The following is a 22,494-nucleotide window of genomic DNA, read 5'->3' on the forward strand; positions in this document are numbered from 1 at the left end:
ATGAGCAAGCTAGTTCAACCAGCTGAAGAATTGTAAGTTCAACCAGCACACGAAACTTAGTTCAACCAGCAGGCGGCGCTATTTTTTTTTCTAAAGGACCAGCTTGCTGATACGATTCAAAGTTTATCTAATGCTTTTAATAAACCGGTCAGGTCATGTGCTTAACACGTGCGTGGCTGTTCTAGAATGTTCAGCTGTCCAAGGAAGATTCTTATATATCATTGGCTGCTTTTTATCATAGGAGGAGCACTATCAAATGGCAGACTTTTGCAGATTGTGTCCTTTATTCTTATTGGCTAATTTGTAATTGTTTATCCTTTTTGTCTCCATTTCCTTTTTATGTTTTTATCTTATCTAGAAAATAGCTGTTAAGCTTCTCCTATAAATAGAGAGCTCTTGTAATTGTAAAACTTGGTTGATGATTGAATAAAAGTTTGATAGAGCTTATCTATTTACAAAATTTCTGTGTCCTTTACGAATCTTTGATTCCGGTGGCTAAGAGTGGTTTATTTATCAGTGTTTGTGGTGTTACTTTATCAAACATTGTGGTGAAATCTAAATCTTCATATCTGATATTATAGTTGTGGTGGAATCTTTATCAGCTGTAGTTGAAGATTTGGAGTGTTTCTAGATCTCTAATTGTGGTGGTATCTTTATCAATTTGGGGTTTAGGTTCTTCTATCCTTTGTGTTCTTATTTCAGAGTTTTATACTCTGTTTTGGGGCTGTTACTGTTACAAATTGGGTCTTTGTGTTCAGATCTGTTAGGTGAAGAAAGCTTGTTCTAAATTGCGTTTTTAAAGTCATAATTACGCATCATCTAATATACCCATATAACAAAAAATAAAAAACTAAATATTGTGTTACACCTGCCATATTGCTCGGCGACGCCGTTAGGGAGTGGCTACAACATCAATTTATAGCGTGTCTAATTGATTTTTACGCAATTGATTGCCCACTTCAGGTGCTTTTAACATATATATCTATATCTAATTAGCACATTGTAATTTGAATGACTTTATTTTTAATTTTGTAGTTTGATTACATTTATACTAACAATTTTGAATTTTAGAAATGTTAATATCACAAATATCTTGTTAGATGCTATTTTTGTGGTATGATAATGAAGTATTCAACAAATATTTTTAGGTCAGTTTTTTGGAAAAGGAATGCGTACCACAAGAAATTCGAATGTAAATAGGAATGTGTGGTTAATATGTAGGCAACGATGGTCGAACTCCTGACATCTCTTAAAAGAGGCAGGCCACCAACCGTTGTACCACATCACAACTTTAGAACAAAGTTTATTTGATTGAAAATTATTGTTATGATTGTTACATCCCATTTACATCTATTAATACACCACTAATTTTGTTACGGACATTAACAACTTTACAACTACTAACCAACTATTAACAAACTATTACACTAATTAGCTTACTCTTAATGCATCTTATAATCTCTGGTCCAATTTGGTAAGCCCACTTGTCTCTTAGGCGTGTTACTGTTGGACTCCTTTATTAGCCTTTTTCTTTTGTTATTTGAATCGTTTGTATCAAGGTCTTAGGTTCAAACTCAACCGCCTAGCTTCGCTAGAACTATGATCTATGACCACCCTCTCTCATCCGAAGCCATCGTAACATAACATATGTATCAACGATTTCAAAAAAGGACAGGAAATTGGATCCATCCCTGGAAGCATAGGCATAGACGAAGAAAGCAGAAGCATAGGGGTAGATGAAAGCAGGAGCAAAGGGAATTGAATGAGGGATGAATCTTCTAAACTGCTTGAGAGCTGGAAGATTGGGATATCCCGACTTCCAATTCTTATACCCGCTTTAAAGGGAAGATATCGACCTTTGATGGGGGACTCTCACAGGTTACTCGCCAGTGTCTTCCTTCCACAAGTTCTACCAATAAATACAAATAAACTTTTTTAAAATAAAATCGACAAATTTTGAAATAGTGAAATAAATATCGTGGAGGTCTATTGTGCATCAGCTTACATATCGTGGGCTACAAATGTAAAGTTTTTCAAATTTGGGGGTTATTTTTCTTGAACTCTCCGCCGGAATATAACTTAAATAAACACGATCGCTTTTTTTGGCTATAAATTGAGTAACAAGTAACAATCAGCCTTCACGCACACATCGTGAGACCTTCACTAGCCAACTGAATCATTTAATATTTTCATCAAGATATGGGTTTGAAGGTATTCATGTTTTCTTCCTCATTATTATTTTTTTTTTTTTTAATTTCAGCTGATACTGATAAAATCCCCAATTTCATATCTGCGTGATCAGTTAGCACATTTGATAATTAGTTTTTTTGATTTTGTTTTTATGTTATTAACATTATCAGATCTGTCCTTTTCGATCATATCTTCCATCAATCTTACTTGGTAGGAAGTAAGAACAATTCTGGTGATTACACGTGTCACGATGCATTGTTTTCATATATTTTGATGCATATGTCGTTTTGATGCATCAAACGTCAAATTTCGTTAGAATTGTTCACTTTTGCAGTAGATGATTATGTGTATATATCCTAATTTGTGACTCAGACCATTTGTTATATATTCTGAATTGAATTCATAACCTTTTGATTGGATATATAATGGTTGTTCTGAATAAGTCGTAGAGAAATAATAAAATAATTTTGCCGGTTTTGTGTGCCGAATAAATCAACTGAAACCTTTTACAAGATGATGGAGTTGAAGACAGTTAGGTTAGCAGTTTTGGAAAAGTCATTAACTTATGTAAACATTTGGAAAACTTACTAGATTAAGGCCATGTTTGATTTGAACTTAATCAACTTAATAGAATGGAACTTAATATATCAAGAGTAAAATAGGGGTGTTTGTTTTCAACTTATTAAATAAGACCGCGTCTGTGAAATGACAATTTAGTCATAAACTTTTAACATCTGTCAGTAACTGCTTTTATAACTGACTCGCGTAGAGGTTAATTTGGTAATTTCAATTATTCATACGGTTTTTCAGGACATAAAACAAACAATAATTATTTATATATCACTTATTTCTCACACAAACATCTTATACAAATTTAGACACCACGACTTAATAAGAAAAAAAATAAATGGGCCCAAGTTTTATATTTATCAAGTCAAAACAAGCAAGACTTCAAATGTGCACTCTTTAAATCCTTATAAACTAGCAAGTAATTATGTCTTTATCATTATATTTTAGTATTATAGTATTGTATACACAACTTATAGGAGGAATTTGAGGAGCATGCTGAGAAAGCCAAGACTCTACCCGAGAGCACCACCAACGAGAACAAGCTCGTTCTGTACGGATTGTACAAGCAAGCAACTGTTGGACCAGTGGACACAAGTAATTAGGATCTTTAATCTGTTTGATCAACTATGCTTGCAATCACTAATTACACAAGTATGAATCTTTATAATTTGCTTATTCATTTGTAATTGCAGGCCGTCCCGGTATCTTTAACATGAGAGACAGGGCTAAATGGGATGCTTGGAAGGCCGTTGAAGGTATCGTTTCTTCTACTAACGTAGTAATCGATATTTTATTTAAGATTATTATTTTATTCTGTTTTGTGTTTGTACTGATTTTGGTATTCATCATTGGCAGCAAAATCCAAGGATGAAGCGATGAGTGACTACATCACCAAGGTTAAACAATTGCTCGAAGAAGCTGCTTGAGGGTGGTGCATTGCTAATAAGCAGTATGAAAGTTCAGTGTTTTTACATTGTTGGTGCTTTCTATGTTATGCAACTCATAAATGTACTAGGACCTGTTATGGGTATGGTATGTTAATTAAATATGAAATATTATATTATTGTTGCATTTTAGTTGGTTTTATATCCCAAACGTCAACTTTCATGGTCTTATTTGAAGCAAAGTTTGTTATATATGCATTTTCATTGATATCTTCAAAATTTTGCTAATGAATGAAACGTGTGTTTGTGTTCACTAAAATGTTAACATTTTAGAGACAACCCTAACAACTTATTATAACAAAATGATACAAAACATTATTCATTGATCTTGAGAAACTGTACAAGTCTTTAGTGGAAAAATTAAACTGCTCTTCTGTGCATTCTCCTGTGTTAATAGGGAAAAAGGGGTCTTGTAAATTAGATGAAAAATTAACTGTCTTACTAGTCTACTTCGACTTTCACGGTAGTTTAAAATGACCCAAATAACAAAGATCTTTGTATATATGGGTCTGGTCAAACTATCGTAAAGGTTGAAGTTACTCTGAAGGCCGATGGTATGAGCAAGGTTGAAAAAGACGTGAGAAGGGGTCGAGACCTTAAAAACCTTCATTTACCAGTTTTTACCTATAATTGCTATTATCGTTAATATGTCACAAGAAAGTAACACTAAACTACGCCAATGTTGATCGCTTTGACCAACTTTTGATCGCTTTTAACAGAATTTTTTACTATTGACTAGCATTGACCCGACCTTTCCAGCATTTGACCTGACTTTTGACCGTTGACCGATTAATTAGAAGACGGAACGGGGTCGAGACGAACTAGTCACCAAAACGCCGCAACGGGCGTCGCAACGGACGTCGTTTACAACACTGGGTATAAATCATATCTTCTATTAAGACTACAAATACTGTGATAATATTTTGTCAACTAGATTGAGAATGGACAGAACAAAAGTAGGAAAATTTAATTAAAAACGGGACTACACTCTAATTCGACGTAATTTACAGAGTATTTGCAGGGAGGTAAACAATCTGGATTTTAGAGGCCAAAAAAACATATACGCATAGAACCATGAATCAATCACATTTAATATTTGGTTAATATGATAACTAAACTAAATATCTTTCGTGTTGAACAAAAGGGTATCTTGGAGGTACATAATATTCGTTCACTCGCGAAGCACCATCTCTCGCTAAAATCCCTTCAACGTCTCCAATGATTCTCGCTAACCATATCTCCAAAGTTCTTTGAATGTCCCTAAAGTTGTTTCTGATGGAATTCAGTGAGAGTCTAGTTGTTAATCGTGCACGGTCGTCCACCAGATCACAACCGTAATTAAAACTTGTCCCTGTTTCAGTTTGTAATGCTGTCAACTTCTGCCTTGTTTCTGATGCACGTTGCTGAAGCCGTAATGCTTCTAGTAAAAACTCGGTTTGTCTCTGTGTTCGGAACTTTAAACCCGCTTTTGGTTCGCAAGGATCGTTCTCCTGCTGTAATATTAGTAACGAATTGTCATTAACAATCTCACAAGTGTACTTGGGATATATATTACTGTCGACTTTGATATTAACTTCAAGATACTATGAGATTGAAATTTATATCAATGATCAAGTCCAATATTACCTGTTTCTCATCAATGTAGGTAGTAATTTAGACCCATTTTCTCATGAATGGGTCCATTTGGGTTATGTTTGATCTATATCTTACTGTTGACTTTCATATCAATTTCAGATACTATGATATATGAAATCTATATCAACGATCAAGCCCAAGATTACAAGTTTCCCACTGTAGGTAGCAATTTCGACCCATTTACTCATGAATGGGTCGATTTGGGTTATGTTTCCCATCACAAACACTATGTATGCAGTCAAAAAAAGCAGCGAGAAAATAGAGTTAAGGCAGTACCATTCTTCTGCAAAGATCGTCAATTTTTTCAGAAAGAGCTTGATATCTTTTTGCTTGTTTTTTCATTAATGATGGCACTTTTGACCAATCATTTGCACCAACGTTTTCCAAATTCTGAAGCTCTTGTTCGAGCAACTTTAGTTTTGCAGAAACCCCGGATGAATCACCATCTACCTTCCAAGGGGACTCTCTCCTGATCAAGAAACACGGTTTTAGTTTTTATAGTTAAATCCACGTGTTTTCAGCAACATATGCATCTAACAAGATTACCTAGTTACATGATGCTTTAAATCGTGAGCTTGTTCCATGGATTCGTATTGTACGCTCTGCAGATATTAGAGTTCTAAAAGTCAACCTTTTTCGTCAACAATATAGCTCAAGAGACAAAACATATAATCTACCAGTCTGTTCTTGAAGATCATCACATAATACATAAAATACTATATGTTTGTGCTAAAAAATTGCATGACTATAATCATTCAAGTTATCGTTAATATAACGTATGGCATAAATGTAGTTTTCTGAACTATGTTTGACTTCCAAAGTCAAAAGCAAAAACTGTTAATTCAGAAGGTTAGTAACCACTATGTTTGACTTCCAAAGTCAAAAGCAAAAACTGCTAATTCAAAAGCATAGATGTAGTTTTCTGAACATACTATGTTGAAATATCTAAACCATTATAATATTCACAAGGTTAGTAACGACCCTCCTATATGCCGGACGGATGGTAAACGAATTAAAGTTTTTCAATTAATTTGTCTCAAGATTCGAATTTAGAACATAAAAAGTCAACATGGAAGATTTCATGGGCAGTGGTTGCTATTGATGAAAGTGGTCCATCTTTCAAATGGAAAAAACTGTAATAGATGAAATGAACCAACACCACCAAACCGAAAAGTAGTTTCCTATTCATCATCCTAAAACTCATAAACAAACAAACACCTTATCCATAATGTCTACTTGTCTAGTTTATCATATGTAGATAAAAAAAATGCCAACCTATTCTTGATAATGACCACCAAGATTAAGGCTGGATACTTCCAAATTACAATTACAAAGTTACAATATACATATGAACAATTAAATATCCTTAAACTATCTAAATATCCATCAATTAACACCACATTTTAACAATTTTGTAGAAATAGATCATCAAACTAGTATTATAATTTCAAGAAATTACTTGGCTTAATTCAAAATTTCAATTTCTTATGCATCATCATCTAAAAGACAGACACATGAACTTTAACAAAGATTAACATGCATATAGAAAGAAAAAAAAATGAACCAAACCTGCCAAAGATTAGACCTTTCTGTCAAGAATTTTGAAACACCAGAATTCGAATACTCCGAAGCATTAAACGGATTATGCCCATCATAAATTGAGCCCAAATTATCCACATTATGAAGTCCCTTATCCATATAACAATCATCCATAACACTATTAGTACTATAATTACCATTATGCTTATAATTGTTACAATCATGGTTATGATTAATCCCCTCATCTGAAACCCTCAACTTCCCAAACTTAGACCCCAATATCTCACCATAAAACTCTCCACCACCGTCACCGCCGTAACTACCACCGTCGCCGCCATAACTGCCACCATTATCCTCCCTACCAGCCATAAAATTCAAGAATTCATCTCTTTCATTTACTTCCCTTTTCAACTCATCAACCCTAATTTCAAGATCCTCAATTTTAGCTTTTAAATTAGCAATCTCTTCAACATTTTCATCAATCTGTCTAAGTAGCTTCTTTTCTTCTTGTTGCCACCCATGTCTGTGACTAGCAAAGATTTCAACAACTCTAGCATTTGCTTTTGCATCTTCTTTTCTTCTTGAAAATAACTGTTCAAGCTGATCTTCAGCTTGTAATAGTTTTTTAGTCAACAATTCATTATGGGTTTGTAAAGATGGGATTAAAGATAGTGAATTTTTTGGAATAAACCCTAAAAAGACTGCAAAACTTAAACCTAAATATGAACTTAGTACTTCTTCAAAGCTTTCTTGATGTTTTTCTTGTGTAGCCATATTTTAAAAGATCAAGAAAGTGATAAAATATAAGTATATGAAATTGGGATTTGTGTGAAAAGTTGTGTTGATATGAGTGTGGAGTGAAATGGGGTTTTAGTATTTGATCTTGATGAATGAAGCAGAAGAATCCATGTAGTTGTTTTTGTTTTGTAATGAAAGGTCAGGCTTTTGTAATGGCTTTTTGAGTGAGACCTTTAGAAAGTAGGTGTAGAGATAAAAGTTGTTTTTACATAACGTTGTTTGTTATCATAGTGATTGGTGTATATGGCTGTTTGACCTGGGAAACATAATATTGTTTCTGCAACATACGGAGTATAAGTTAGTTTATGTAACTGAAGCGACTGTGTCCTATGTTGTAAATAGTTATGGCGTTTTTTCTTTTTCTTTTTTTTTATCTAAAATCTAAAATAATAATAACATATAATAACCAAATCATTCGATGAAAAAAAAAAAAAAAAAAAAAAACAAACAAAAATACAAGCGCTTCAAATGCAAATCAAGAATAAGAAGTAGAATCATTCCTTAAAAATAAACAAAGAGTCAAATCTAACTAAGCGCGAGCCTTAAACAACTGTACCGGTACACAATCAAAAGACCACAAGGTCCACAATCAATACAAAGTCCAAATCTAACCAACAATTACAAACATAGAAACGAACTAAAATCGCTCAAAAAACTACTCGGCAATCGTTTTACTTTTACCTATACCTTTTCGAATCTTTATATACTGTACTTAAAACTAACAATTAATAATGGAATGTGTAAAAGGTTAAATTATAATAAGGTAAAGAGTGCGTATTTTTTAGGATTATGTTTTTTTTTTTTTTTTTTTTTTCATTTTGCAAATAAAGTGCCATGCTTATATACCCCTTTTTAGAAAGTTTTTAGGATTATTTTGGGAACTTAGTTTGCTTTTTAATCACGTGTTTTAGGGGCTTGAATGTAGAAATGGAGTGTGATTGGAGATTGATTGTTTGCTCTTCGACATTCGTGCAGATTTAGTTCGTGATCTGGTAATCCGATCAGGATGTCAAAACATTTAATCTGAAATTCGACTAGGTAGGGAACTCAGACGAGTGTCTTTTTTTTTAGCTCAGACTCGTACATTGATTGTACGAGTCTTAGAGAGAGAAAATGATCGTGTGAGAAAGAAATTACGAAAACTAGTCTCAATCAATGTATAACGGAAGAAATAAACGTTGCATAGTACGTAGTAGTACTATTTATAGACAACTACTTAAGTTTCTTTTTTTTTTTTTTTTTTTTTTGACGAGTCCGGTCTGCTGATATGACAAAATATGAAGGACCGACTAACAATAAGAGTTAGGTCTAAGCCTTTTAGGGATGATTTGTGGCATTTACGTGACTCATTCACAAAGGCGGAAGGTAGAGGTGTCTTAAGAGGGTCATGACCCTCCTATTAAATTAAAACTACTAATGTAAAATTGAGTAATATTTTAGGATAAGTTTAAGTTTTTTTCTTAAGGTCCTTCTAATGTAGACGTTACGCCACTGCCCATTGATGTCAAGGTCCTTCTAAAATTTGTTAATATTATATCTGGTCCTTCTAATATAGACGTTACGCCACTGCCCATTGATGTGTGTACACACTGCAGGGTGTTTGTAAGGCTTATGTGTTATCACGGCGTAAAGGGGGGCTTATACATTCGTTATTGATGTAGTACTTTTAAGTTTTTAACTTGTCTACTTGAGTCTTGACACCCTCTTAACGAAAGGACTGTTTTTCAAAGAATTATTACGGAGTTTGAAATGTACTTTTATAACTTAAATGGTTCTGAAATGTAAATATCCCAAATAAATACGGAGTACTAGGTTTTCTGTAATCACAAGTTCACAATCACCACCGCTCTGCAGCAGCTCCGATCATTCCTTCTACGGTCAGTGTTCGTTCATTTTAATCTCCACTTTCTTAATTATTTTCGATTAGATCTATATATGAAATTAGGGATCTCTGTTTCAATTGTTGAATATGATACATATAGTTTCGTATATATACTAGCATATAAATTTTTTAGTGGATTACGAAATGACTTGTTTATTGATTTATCGTCGATTATATGCTTTCAATTTATACATTATTGCTGGAATGCAATTGAAACTTATATACATACTGTTAGGGTTTCTGTTAGGGGTTTTTATATTTATTGCTTTAAGTAGTTTTAACATTTGAGAGAATACGCTACAAATGTTGTATGTGAATATAAATATGCATTAATATTTAATATATATTATAACTATAATTATAATTATGATTATGATGATCGATCATGATATGATTATGATCAATGTTGCAATACTCGCTATTTGGGGAGTTAGACTTTGGAGCGAGTAATTGGCAATTCGGGGATTAATCGGATTGCACTTTTTTACATTTAAATAATATATTTCAAAGTTATATGTGTAAATATAGAAGAAAATCAGAATTATAAACATAAACTTCAACATGATTGTCTAAAAACATAAGCATAATCGTTTATTTGAGCAAAACTCAAATTCTTGTTTAAATTCATGTTAAAATGCTGACCAATCTTGCCTTTGACCGACTTTGACCAACAAATCTGATTTTGACCCACTAACCGATTAATTAAACGAATTTTGGGAAAATCGGATCGGTCTCTTTTTAAAAAAGAGTAATTGGGGATTAACCGGGAGTAATTGGAGTTTTTTACAACAGTGATTATGATTTTATGATAAGTTTTTGAGGCTATGTAACTTGTTTGGGTCTGTTAATATGCTAACTGTTTGGTGTTTTATCTCGCAATTCCATACTTAGAAACTCACAGCGATATAATTGAACCTTTTGTTAACATAAAAGGGATGTTGTGATCGTTTAGTTAAATGAACGAACACGAACAGAGGTCTCGTAAGTTTGTTTACATTTGTGATCCATCTAGGTATTCTATTAGTGTATATCTGTTGTGGTTTGTTTATTTTCAATTATAACATGCTTTTAAGAACATTTTATATAATATATAAATATAAAGTAAATGTTTTTTCTTCTTTTTGAAGTTAACTTTGTTTTTTAAATTACCTATTTGGACTGTCTTAAGAAACTCGCTTAGAATTAAGATGTTTGGATCCTAATTTTCAAATTATGGAGTCTCCTTTACAGCTGACTGCTTTCATTTTGTGATCATTAATATGTTTGTTTACCATCTCTAATGACTGAACAAAAACATGAAATCTGTTTGTTTACGTGTTTATATTCACCTGAACTCATATAAACAAAATAAAGAAGACTCTTTTATGTTCATTCGGTTCGTTTACAGACTTAGAGAGTAATTAATTGGATCCTATGTGTATTTGCAGATCCATTTCTTTATAATATTGTTTACTGCTGCAAATTCATCAAGATGAGTCTTTTAAATAAAAGAAAAAACCCGGAAAAATCAACTGGTAGTCTAATCGAATCAGATCGTAAAGTACTCGAAGTCATCAAAAGCAAAAAAGAAATGGCAATATGGTCACGTGACATAAAAAAAGAAACAACTTTACCTGATCCCATTATCAACAAAAGTATCAAAAATCTTTTATCAATAGGACTAATAAAAGAAGTAGCCCATGTTCAACATAAGGGTAGAAAACATTACATTGGAGCCGAATTTGAACCGTCAAAAGAAATAACAGGCGGGTCATGGTACGTAGATGGTAATCTTGATATCGCTTTCATCGATCAATTAAAAGATCTTTGTTTGAAGATTATTAGGAAACTAAAAGTCGCAACAGCTGATGGGGTGTATGACTTTTTCATGACGAATAAGTTGACTACTGCTGATTGCACGACCCAACAAATTAATGAGATATTGAAGTCTATGGTTTTGGATAATATGATTATAGATGTGAAGAGTACTGGATTAGGTGAGTATCATTCGATTCCTGTTGGTAAAGTTTGTTACAGATGTCCACCTGGAGATGTTAGTAAGGGTCCCACAACAGGGGCGATGGTTTCGATCCCGTGTGGTGTGTGTCCGAGGATTAAACAGTGCACGCCTGATGGACTTATTTCTCCAAGCACTTGTGTTTACTACACAAAATGGTTAGAGTTCTGATCACATTGTTTTTTTTTAGCATCTTTGAGCTTGATTTTGAATGTGTAGTTTTTGGTGTTTGCGTTTTTGATCTTGAACTGGAATCTTATATACCTTCTCCTTGAGTTTATTTAAGAAGACTATTTTTATTTATTTTTTATTTTACAGTTTGGTTGTGCTAATCTTTGATGGGATTTGATTCAGTTAATTTTTGTTAGCTGTAAGATGAGATGATATCAGTTGTGAGTTTGGAACTCAGATAATGTGTGTATATAACTTTAGTGGTGAAAACAAATTTGATTTTTGTTTAGACTGAAACTAACGCGGCGTCAGAGTGGGTGGCGTCAGACGAGTTGGCAGCATCTGACGCCCCTGACGCCTATATCGGAGCGTCAGTTTTTTACGCTGAGGGGCGTCAGTGCCTTTTTTGACTGAAAAAAATGGGGCTTCAAAGGGGTATTGTGGCAGCATGTGATTGGTTGGGCAAGGTTTCAAAAAACGGAAACGCGCCTCGAGGTGTTTCCCATCTTTGAGGCGAGGCGTACGCCTCGAGGCGAACCGAGGCGTACGTTTGAGGCGGAGTTAAAAAAATACATAAAAAATTATAAGTTCATTATACTATATATAAATATAAATATATAAATCAATATTCTAATTTATTTAAATAAAATATTTATAAGTGGAAGGGTTAAGTTGTATTTGTTGAATATTTAATAATGAGGTTGAAATGCAAATTAAACCTAAGGGGTTAAAATGTATGACAATAAAAATTTAAGGGAGGTTTTATGCAAGTTGAGTGACAATAAAAAGGGAATAAAACCCTAAATTAACTCAGCCGCTACTTTTGTCTTTTATTTTCACGAGGTTCATCTCTTCCATCTATTATTTTCATCTTTCATCTGTATCTCTTCAATGGCTTCTCTATACGTCCTTCTTCATCTCCACTGCAACTTCTTCGACGTTTTAACCCGGTAAGTATAGTCATAGATCTATCTATTCCGCTCATCCTGATCTTCCATTTTCCCGCTATTTTTCATGAGGCGTGCGTTTTTTTTTTTGTAACCAGTGAGGCGTAAAAAATCGCACCGCCTCTCTCATTTGAGGCGTACGTTTTAATTAGACTTTGAGGCATACGTTTTGAAACGGAAAAATCGAAAAACGCACTGAGGCAACGTTTTTTAAAACACCCAACGGATATATACTCGTTTTTTGTATTATTTTTTTTTAAATTCATTTTTTACTCCATTTTACTCCTATTTAAACCCCAACAATTCTATCATTTTTCACACAATTCATTCTTACTCTATTTCTTTCTATTTTTTTTTTTACAAAAGTTTATTAGGTTATAAATGGTTTCGAGGTTACGGGGGTCTAATTCCGACTCAGAAGATTTGCGGATTGTTCAATTAATTCAAAAAATAGAAGATGATGATTCCGAAGTCGAATCGGCACCATCTATTCCGAGAGAGGTTACATTCCTAGGGAACGGGAGGTTGCTGCACAACGTTTGTGGGATGATTATTTTTGTGAGACGCCAAAATATCCACAAAGAAAATTTAAACGCCGTTTTCGTATGCGAATACAATTATTTCTCCGTATAGTGCAAGTTATAACTACTTTCCAAAGTGATAATATGCCAGAATATTTTACTTACTTTTCTCAACGAGTTGATGCTATCGGTAGGCCTACATTTACTACTTTACAAAAATGTACGCCGGCTATACGCCAATTGGCGTATGGCACCGCTCCCGATATGTGGGATGAATATTTGCAAATGAGTGAGCAAACATCAATACTATGTCTAGATTACTTTTGTATGTGTATTATTACTTTGTACAAAAGGGAATACATGTGATCTCCCAATGCACACGATGTTGCTAGATTATATAGTGCACACGAGGAGAGACATGGGTTTAGGGGTATGCTCGGGAGTATAGATTGTATGCACTGGGAGTGGAGGAATTGTCCTGTTGCTTTAAAAGGACAATACACTAGGGGTGATCACAAGAAACCGACCCTTATGCTTGAAGCTGTTGCTTCATATGACTTGTGGATTTGGCATGCTTTTTTGGGATGGCAGGTTCCAACAATGATATTAACGTTTTGAACCAATCACCTATATTTGATAAACTTAATGTAACAACCCAACCCGTGGACCGACCAAAAACGCAGCATAAAAAAAATAATTTAAAACTGAGCTGTCCAGATGGGGTGCGCGGCGCGCACAGGGCCTGGCAGCCCGCTGTCCACTTTTTCCAATTTTCGTAAAAAGATCTCTTGCTTCCCGACATTTTTAGACCAAACACTTTTCACAACATTTTATATTAGTTAAAACTAACATGTTCCAATAATAAAATGAGTTTTACGAGACCGGGCCCACATCGGCCGTTTTACGACTTTCGTACAAAATAGAAGTTTTCAACCACATGATTTTTAACACAAAATAAGACCGAGCATGGCGATTGGGGATACGCTACCCAATCCTAATCCAATCCAAAAAGCACGATCTTCTAAAGCAAACTACGCAAGTCCACTAGTCTCACGCTTACCCGAGCCACCGCATCCATGCAAATCTATAAAAATATAAACAACGAGAGGGTAAGCTAACGCTTAGTGAGTGAAAATATACTACATACATATATATGCATAAAATGGACACGCCACACAAATAATCAAATACCGCATACCGGAGCATCCATGCATAAAGGCAAGCTAATCTAAGCATACCGTACGATCACTAAGCAACAAGCTAAATATGCATCAACAAACATAAGTTCACCAACGACGATGTGAACAACGCCAAGAAGCTACACCCGGAGGGTTAGCTACATCACGACAATATAACAATATATATATATATATATAACAATATATAAACGAATAAGGTTAACCTCTTAACCCATTACCGAATACCAAACACCACGACGAAGATTGGCCGAACTACACGAGCCTTAGTAATCCGAACTACACGAGATCACTACCCCAATAAGATGACCGAACTACACGCGTCACCGTGAATCCGAACTACACGAGACTCACTTCCGATAAAATGACCGAACTACACGCGTCATCGTGAATCCGAACTACACGCGATCCACTTTCAGAATTCAAAACCCACGGTCATGGGATTATAAAATCCACCACATCGGGGTTATCCACATCACAACAATATCAACCCTTCGCCATTGGGGTTATATACCCCACATCACAAACACGTGTGATAACGTACACAAAAAAAGTGTACCTGGCCAAAGGTGATCAACCAAAACGCACAACCGTGCCAATTGGACCTAAACGCAAGTCCATCGAATCCACCTATATGTGAAGTGAGCTCTATAACCGAGAACCACTTCACTCGACCCGCACCCATCCTACACATACATATGCACATAGGATATTAACACTCACCTTGTCGTCTTGATGAATGCTTCCAAGTAATCCGCAACTCGTCAATGGAAAGTACCTATTCCTTTATCACAATTACAACAACACACTTACAGTGGATTTACAACCAACTCAATTCGACACTTAGTGCAAATTCGACCAATTGCACTCATAAACACAAAACGCGTCCAAACTAACCAATAATCACTTAATCACAAGTGAACATGGTTCTAATATGCCAATGAACCCAATCTTAAGTGTTAAACACTTATCAATCTCAAAATCACCCAAAAACCCTAATTTTGACTCAATTCCAAAATTAGTCTTTCAAACACACAAAAAGGGTTCCAATACTTCCATAATCACTAAACCTAGTGATTAAACCCAATTACAAGTCATAATCATAACCAATTTGTTCACCAACCCAAAATCCACCAACAGTAACAATAAACCCGATTACAAGCAACACTAAACTCACTTCATGAGTTTAAATGGGTTTATCAACAATTTAAGTTCAAACCCTAACTTGAATATCAAAATTAAACAATGAAATTCGGAGTTAGAACTTACCACAACAATCAAAACGAAGCTTGAAACGAGGTGAACAACTTTAAAACCCGAGACTTTGATCAATTCAAGCTCCTTCATCTCCAAAACCCCAATTCTATCACTAGAATTCTCCCTCTCTCTCTAAGATACTTGAGAGTGATGAATGGATGTGAAAATGATCCAAAAGTGGATCCAAACCAGCTGATAAGGCCTGAGATCCGGCCTCAAGTGAAAAGACCAAAAAGCCCTTCATTAAACTTAAAATAGAAAAAAGGCAGAATTCTGTCGTTGGGCATGTGCGCGGCGTGCACACCTTATGTTGCGCGGCGCGCACCCATGTCTGGGCAGATTCTGACCTTCGTTTATTTACACAATGCTTCCTGCACTCTATGTAGCATAATTACACTTCCGTACAATAAATATTAGGGTCTTACACTTAAGAACGGGACATTTCCATCCTCACCATTTGAGGTAAATGGGCATGAATATAGCAAAGGATATTACCTTGCGGATGGTATATATCCCGATTGGGCAACTTTAGTTAAAGGATATTCATGTCCTACTGAAGAACCAACGATTAAGTTTACAAGATTTCAAGCTAGTGCCCGAAAGGATATAGAGAGGGCGTTTGGGGTTCTTCAAGGTCGTTTTCATATTATACGCATAGCTTCACGAAGTATGTCAGTTAACAGGATGCGAAGAGTGATGTAATATTGTCTCATATTACATAACATGATACTTGAAGATAACGACTTTGCACTTTCAAAATGGGAAGAAAGATTCACTACCAAAGAAATGGAAAATGGTATGGAACGTATACGAAACAGAGGACGGGATCGAGATATCATCGCAAGAGAAATAAGGGATCGAGATATGCACAACCAACTTACCGAGGATTTAGTCGAGCATATTTGGAACCTTCCACCGACTTTTCGCAATGCGAATTTGTTTTTTTTAATCTATGTAATCGTCAATTTATGTATTTTTAAATTATTATCAAAAATGAAATATGTATTTTTTATTTATAATGTTATTTATTTTATTTTGTTGTATTTATTTACCATTTTAATGTAATTTATTTTATTTTGTTGTATTTATTTAACATTTTAATTCATTTGAAAGAAAAAAACTGGTGGACCCTACTGAATTTGACACTGGCATTTGACATTTGAGATTATTGGGGGGTCAAAATCTGACACTGAAATGTCACAGGCAAATGCACTTTTTGAGCCAAAAAGTACAAATCTGCCTGTGATGTCACAGGCAGGGTTAGAAACAATCTTAGGAGCAGAAACTTAAACAGTTTCAGGTTAACTATAACTCCTAGCTTGTTTTTGATTGTACACTTAGTATTCTCATATTATTAATGATTAATGAATAAGGGTATATCTTGTGCATAACCCAAAACGTGTGCACATTGCAACATAATTAAAACGATTAAATGCAAGAAGAAACATTTTCACGCGAAGGATATAGCAATGGTTTTCAATCCAAAAGTGCACGGTAGTGTAAATGGTTTCTTGATGTATATGGATAAAAACCATGTACAAATTTTTATGTTAGGGTCAAATGAAATTTTTTAATCATATGATTCATTTGAAGATACAGATTTTTCAGAGCATATAATAATTTTAATAAATAGTACTAATGTATTAAGAGACTTAAACTATATTTAATGATGACAGTATAACATAAATAATCAAAAGATAAGCATATTAAATACCTAAATAAATGATTAATTGATGATAAATTTAACACAAAAATAAATAGATCTTCCATTTTTATTTATTGATGAGTTGTATATTGTATAACTCCCTAATACATTAAAAATGGCATGGACGATAAATAATTATTTTATTAACAAAGAAAAAAGGGCATGGACAATAAATGATAATCATGGTAATAAAAAACGAAAATGGGTATAAATGACTAAGTGAATTAATTTAATTTAAACTATAAAAAATAGTGAGTTTGTCAAATTGGTAGATAGATATAAAAATAATTATTATCCACGTACAACTTCACATATTTACAATGCTACTACATTATACTATTAATTAATTCATTCAATTGTTATTCAATCGTGGTTATATATCGTGATAGTGATAAAAATTAATTCATTCAATGTTATTTATACATCGCAAGGAAACTAATTTGTTATTCTCTTTTTCTATACTTAAAAAGTTTGATAAATATAAAATGATTTTCTGATGACAAATCTAATTGTTATAGTTAATACACAAAAAATCAATGTACATGACGCTTATATGATAATTTAAAAGTAATGATTATTAGTATGCAATATATTTATGCATCTTAACGACAACTCTAAAAATCATTGTTTATTAAAATCCTATAAATAAACATATTTAGTTTTTTTATCATATTTAGTTTTTTTATATCTTCCAAGAATATATCATACACTATTATCATCAATTACCACACTAGTTGATAGGTTCACCATTTTATTAGTCTCGTTTGCCATTGTCTTCAATCAATCCGTTTTGATACTAAATGGCATAGATTTGTCTCCATAAGTTAACCATGTGGCTTTACCTCGATTAAGTAAGCCTTGATCAAACAACCAATGACTCAAGAATCAAATGAAAGCACAAATGAAAGCACAAGAGCAATAACAAGCGAAAAAAAGCAATTGTTGATGATGCGCTTAGCTTATTGGACTTTCATTTGGGTTTGGACCGTGAGCGGTCCATATGTCTTTCTCTAAAACCATAATTTCTTGTTATAAAGAGAGAGGAAGTGAACCTTCTCTTACACGAGATGACTTCTCTCGGATATGAGTTTTTATCGGCGGTTTATGTATAGCAAGGATTCATCCTTTAAAATACTATCTACAAAAGTGTTGTATCATAGTAGAAAATAGTTGTCTAGTTATATATTTCTAGAATCAAAACATTTTTTATTCAAGTAAATTTGATGAAACTAATTGACATAAATAACCAATTTGAGGTAACATGACATTGAGAAGTCAAAAAGAGAAAAGGAGTATAACAAACAGAAAGGCCAAAAAATCAATTTCAAAATAGAATTACAGAAGTGACACATCTGAAGATTACAAGTAAGTGATAATCCGATTTAAAAATAATGTTCACCAAATTACTGATTTATTACTTCTCAGAATTATTGTTCACATGCAAAACTAACTATTAAATATCATTAAACTTTCAAATTTACTATCATTTATTATTTTTAGTTATTTATTTGTTAAATAAGTCAGTCAAAACTTATATTGAATATAATGACAAGAATGACATATTTTACACTTATATTAAGTCCAACATAAAATTTTAAGGGACATCTTTTTTGAGACTGAGAAAGTGTATCATTTAATAAAATTAAGCTTATAATTAAAGAAAAATTGATATGTACGCATATATATACATACAGAGAGACATGTATCCAAGCTTGAATATTTTGCAATTGTTAGGGCTTAAGTATAATACTATGAAAATATCAAAAGTAAGATTAAACCAATGGCAGCTACACACACTAGTATATGTAATGATACTTATAAGAATAAAAGGTTCAATGGTAGTGCCTATAACCATTATTAAAGGAGCTGTGGCTAAAGGAGCAGGTGATTATATTATGATTATTATAACATTTAGATTTATTTATTACTATTCCCTGATTTCATGTTGAAAATTATAACAAATGTTTTTGTGAATTAAGTTTGTTTGGATGGAAGCCCACCTGCATACCAGTTTGATGCAGGTTTTGGAGATGGTCTCAACAATTGGCTAGTTCACATACAGGTTGCTAGCTATCTATATCAATTTTCTTATAATACACATGTAGTACGAACACGTATATTTTGTGTATTCATCCTATATTTCATATATCATATATCATGTTAGGGTGGAGGGTGGTGCAATTCGGTAGAAGACTGTCAAACACGCACAAATAGTCAATTAGGTTCGTCGAAGAACATGAAGAGTTCTGACATTTACTTCACTGGAATTTTAAGCAACAAGCAAGAATTAAATCCAAGTGAGAACTATGTATCTTGTTAATTCCTGTCCATATTTAGATTTCGTTACATATTTGTTATGAATGCGTTGAATTGTTGATTAATTTGTTATGCTAGATTTCTACAACTGGAATAGGATCGCGATGAGGTACTGTGATGGATCATCATTTACCGGAGATATAGAAACAGTTGATTCTGTAAGTTCAATATAGATATATATTTAATTGCATAAACATCAGAAGAATGTATTGTGGTTTGCGTTTCGATATCGTCACAAGAGGTCTTAGATTCAAACCTTACTTGCAGTACATTTTAGGCGGTTAGGGAAAGGGTCGTAAACACTCACACCAGTGGCGGTACTTAGTGGTACCCGGAGGGGGCACGCAACCCACATGCGAAAAAAAAATTAGTGTCATATTTTTATAATTTTTAGGGGTAAATTTTTTTAATACTATTCGCCCCTCTAATCATTATTTCGTCCTCATGTTACGATCTTCAAGTTTCACCACTGATTCATAGGGTAACCCGATTAGACCACAGAGCATTTATCATCCTCAAATTACTTGAATAATGATAATCTTATCCGCTTATTTATTTATTTCTTGCTCGAAATTGGCATAGTTTATAAACTGCAATCTTTAATGAAAGTTGGTCTATCATTATGGTTATAATTAGTTGTTTTAAATTGATGCCAACTTCTTATGCATGACTAATGTTAACCAATGACAACAAATATTTTAAAGTCTATTAATTTCAATGAAAACAAGTTATGTAACATGTGACTTTGAATTTATCCCCACAACTCTTAGAAAATAAAGATGTTTTCTTGACAGCTACTTTGAACATTTAACTAACATTTATCCTAAATGACAATACACCTTGTAAAACATGTGACTGTTTTTTCATCATCACAACTTTTGAAATGTGACATTTTCTAATGACAACAATTGGTTCTTACCCAACATTTGTTTAGTTTTCACAAATAACAGATTCTATGTTTAATATTATTTTTTTTAACAAAAAGAAGGATCTAATACTTGAATTTGTCTTTATTTCAAGGTTACAAATCTTCATTTTAGGGGTGCAAGAGTCTTCAATGTGATTATGGAGGAGTTACTTGGAAAATTAGGAATGAATAACTCTGCATCAAATGTAGCATCCCTAATTAACTACAAGCTCATTGTACACTTGTTGGCTGTTGCTTTCTAATTTACGACTCTAAGATTCGATGAATATGCAGGCCCTTTTGTCGGGGTCTTCGGCTGGTGGATTGGCTTCTATACATCATTGTGACAAGTTCAGAACTTTTTTTCCAACAAAAACTCGTGTGAAATGCTTTGCTGACGCTGGTTATTTCGCTCATGTGTAAGTTCATCATCAAGCATATTATCATATATGTGCGAAATTTATAAAATTATGTCTTCTGCTAACCATATATAGCTCACATTTTGGTTAATTATAAAACATGAATGTTAACACCTCATTAATTTGCACTTGACAGAAAAGACCTCAATAATGATTATAGGTTTGAGAGATACTACGATCAAATCGTTACATTACATGTACGATTTCTCACTCTTCCTAGTATTCCTTCTTGATATGTATATGAATTGATGTCATTGCAAATCATACAAAGTCGAAGTAAGCTAAACATTCTTTTGTGCTTATAGGGATTGTCAAAGAATTTGCATCCAAAATGCATTTCAAGAAAGAACCCCAATTTGGTAAAGCAATCCTAACTATCTCATGACTATAAACGGTTGATCGGATAAGGTTTTTCCAATTCATGTTACCCGAAAAATATAATTATATACTGTTGAATATAAAAAAGGGTATAAGGTAGAAGGTTTTCCCTGTTCGACTACCCGGGCGGGCGAGTAATCTGGCCTCATACTCTGATGTACGCAGCCCAACATGATTACTCTATGGTTGTTTCCAACTCATCCCTGACCACCACTAGATATTCGTCCTAGATAGGATTCGAACCGTTTGAATATAATTGTCATAAAATGAAATTGCAGTGTTTCTACCCACAGTATGCTATGCCTTATGTCAAAACACCTGTATTCATATTGCAGTCTACATATGACACATTTCAGGTTAGCTTGATCTTTCATAATCCCCGAGTTAACTTTATTAATTACATCTTATGCTTGTTCGTTACCTTGATTTTATATATTAAAGATCCAAAACATCTTGGCCTCACAAGGAGCGGATCCAAATGGACTATATACTAGATGCAGGCAAGATATAAATGCATGCTCATCTGATCAAATCCAAAGACTACAAGGTTAATTAACGAGCATCATATTTTCTTTACTTTTGAGATTTTTTGGACTTGGTTTCAGTTAATATGAAACATAAGATAGTTGACACACCTTGTTCATGTCATTTGTGTTTAGATTTTCGATATGCTTTTTTGGAAGCGTTATCGGTAGTTGGAAAAGATGTGTCAAGAGGATGGTTTGTTAACAATTGTTTCACTCATGGCCAATGCGAATTCCAGGCCAAGTGGTTAGGAAACTCTTCTTCAAAATTGAACCATATGGTAAAATATCTTAACTGATTTCTCTCACATACATATATAATAATTCAAAAGGTTTTGTTCCGGAAATGCTAGTAGGCCCACGTCAGACAACCCCATTCCTAACACGTGAGAGGTAAATCGAGCTAACTTTTTTTTTTTTTTTTTGAAAGGCCAATAAAATTTTATTAGAAACAGAAAAAGAGTACATCTTGAGAAATAAATTACAAAGAGCAAAAAGAAACTCGAAAAGCTTATGAAAATACAACTACTCGACAATCTAGGCAGCTACATACAAACTCGAGGAAAACAACGCGGAGAGTAAGCTTTACAAGAGGGAGT

General features: G+C 33.6%; 4 protein-coding genes across 5 annotated transcripts; 3 read left to right on the plus strand and 1 right to left on the minus strand.

Annotated features, from left to right (window-relative positions):
- Nucleotides 1-2,092: 2,092 nt before the first annotated feature.
- LOC139847749 (acyl-CoA-binding protein) lies at nucleotides 2,093-3,831 on the plus strand. Its single transcript, XM_071837469.1, has 4 exons — nucleotides 2,093-2,211; nucleotides 3,237-3,354; nucleotides 3,453-3,515; nucleotides 3,616-3,831. The coding sequence occupies exons 1-4, from the start codon at nucleotides 2,200-2,202 to the stop codon at nucleotides 3,684-3,686; spliced, it is 264 nt and encodes an 87-aa protein (XP_071693570.1). The 5' UTR covers nucleotides 2,093-2,199; the 3' UTR covers nucleotides 3,687-3,831.
- Nucleotides 3,832-4,667: 836 nt separating this feature from the next.
- LOC139847939 (uncharacterized) lies at nucleotides 4,668-7,885 on the minus strand. 2 transcript variants are annotated; one of them, XM_071837675.1, is made up of 4 exons: nucleotides 6,909-7,885; nucleotides 5,886-5,941; nucleotides 5,616-5,808; nucleotides 4,668-5,194 (listed from the first exon to the last, which is right to left on the minus strand). In XM_071837675.1, the coding sequence occupies exons 1-4, from the start codon at nucleotides 7,650-7,652 to the stop codon at nucleotides 4,817-4,819; spliced, it is 1,371 nt and encodes a 456-aa protein (XP_071693776.1). In that variant the 5' UTR covers nucleotides 7,653-7,885; the 3' UTR covers nucleotides 4,668-4,816. The 2 variants fall into 2 exon arrangements, with proteins under 2 accessions (XP_071693776.1, XP_071693775.1); XM_071837674.1 differs by having other exon boundaries at nucleotides 4,668-5,197; nucleotides 6,909-7,880.
- A 3,101-nt stretch (nucleotides 7,886-10,986) lies between these two features.
- LOC139850301 (uncharacterized) lies at nucleotides 10,987-11,857 on the plus strand. Its single transcript, XM_071839887.1, has one exon. It carries the CDS (start codon nucleotides 11,030-11,032, stop codon nucleotides 11,723-11,725), a length of 696 nt encoding a protein of 231 aa, XP_071695988.1. The 5' UTR covers nucleotides 10,987-11,029; the 3' UTR covers nucleotides 11,726-11,857.
- A 7,194-nt stretch (nucleotides 11,858-19,051) lies between these two features.
- On the plus strand, nucleotides 19,052-22,412 carry LOC139850033 (pectin acetylesterase 8-like). The gene is made up of 12 exons (XM_071839632.1): nucleotides 19,052-19,235; nucleotides 19,331-19,413; nucleotides 19,516-19,648; nucleotides 19,746-19,825; nucleotides 20,688-20,780; nucleotides 20,869-20,993; nucleotides 21,130-21,190; nucleotides 21,299-21,352; nucleotides 21,650-21,727; nucleotides 21,813-21,918; nucleotides 22,031-22,176; nucleotides 22,326-22,412. The coding sequence occupies exons 1-12, from the start codon at nucleotides 19,052-19,054 to the stop codon at nucleotides 22,410-22,412; spliced, it is 1,230 nt and encodes a 409-aa protein (XP_071695733.1).
- The last annotated feature ends 82 nt before the right edge of the window (nucleotides 22,413-22,494 follow it).

This window comes from Rutidosis leptorrhynchoides, chromosome 5 (genome assembly GCF_046630445.1).
Source record: "Rutidosis leptorrhynchoides isolate AG116_Rl617_1_P2 chromosome 5, CSIRO_AGI_Rlap_v1, whole genome shotgun sequence".
NCBI classification, from domain to species: domain Eukaryota; kingdom Viridiplantae; phylum Streptophyta; class Magnoliopsida; order Asterales; family Asteraceae; genus Rutidosis; species Rutidosis leptorrhynchoides.

Coding starts and splice junctions, on each gene's coding strand:
- LOC139850301 (XM_071839887.1), top strand. CDS start 11,030: ATGAGTCTTTTAAATAAAAGAAAAAACCCGGAAAAATCAACTGGTAGT.
- LOC139847939 (XM_071837674.1), bottom strand. CDS start 7,652: ATGGCTACACAAGAAAAACATCAAGAAAGCTTTGAAGAAGTACTAAGT. Junction 5,809..5,885: donor TTAAAGCATCATGTAACTAG/GTAATCTTGTTA, acceptor TTTCTTGATCAG/GAGAGAGTCCCCTTGGAAGG. Junction 5,198..5,615: donor ACGATCTTTGCAGAAGAATG/GTACTGCCTTAA, acceptor CTAATATTACAG/CAGGAGAACGATCCTTGCGA.
- LOC139847749 (XM_071837469.1), top strand. Junction 3,355..3,452: donor TGTTGGACCAGTGGACACAA/GTAATTAGGATC, acceptor TTGTAATTGCAG/GCCGTCCCGGTATCTTTAAC. Junction 3,516..3,615: donor TGCTTGGAAGGCCGTTGAAG/GTATCGTTTCTT, acceptor CATCATTGGCAG/CAAAATCCAAGGATGAAGCG.
- LOC139850033 (XM_071839632.1), top strand. CDS start 19,052: ATGTATCCAAGCTTGAATATTTTGCAATTGTTAGGGCTTAAGTATAAT. Junction 21,353..21,649: donor CAAGAAAGAACCCCAATTTG/GTAAAGCAATCC, acceptor ATGAAATTGCAG/TGTTTCTACCCACAGTATGC. Junction 21,919..22,030: donor TCAAATCCAAAGACTACAAG/GTTAATTAACGA, acceptor ATTTGTGTTTAG/ATTTTCGATATGCTTTTTTG.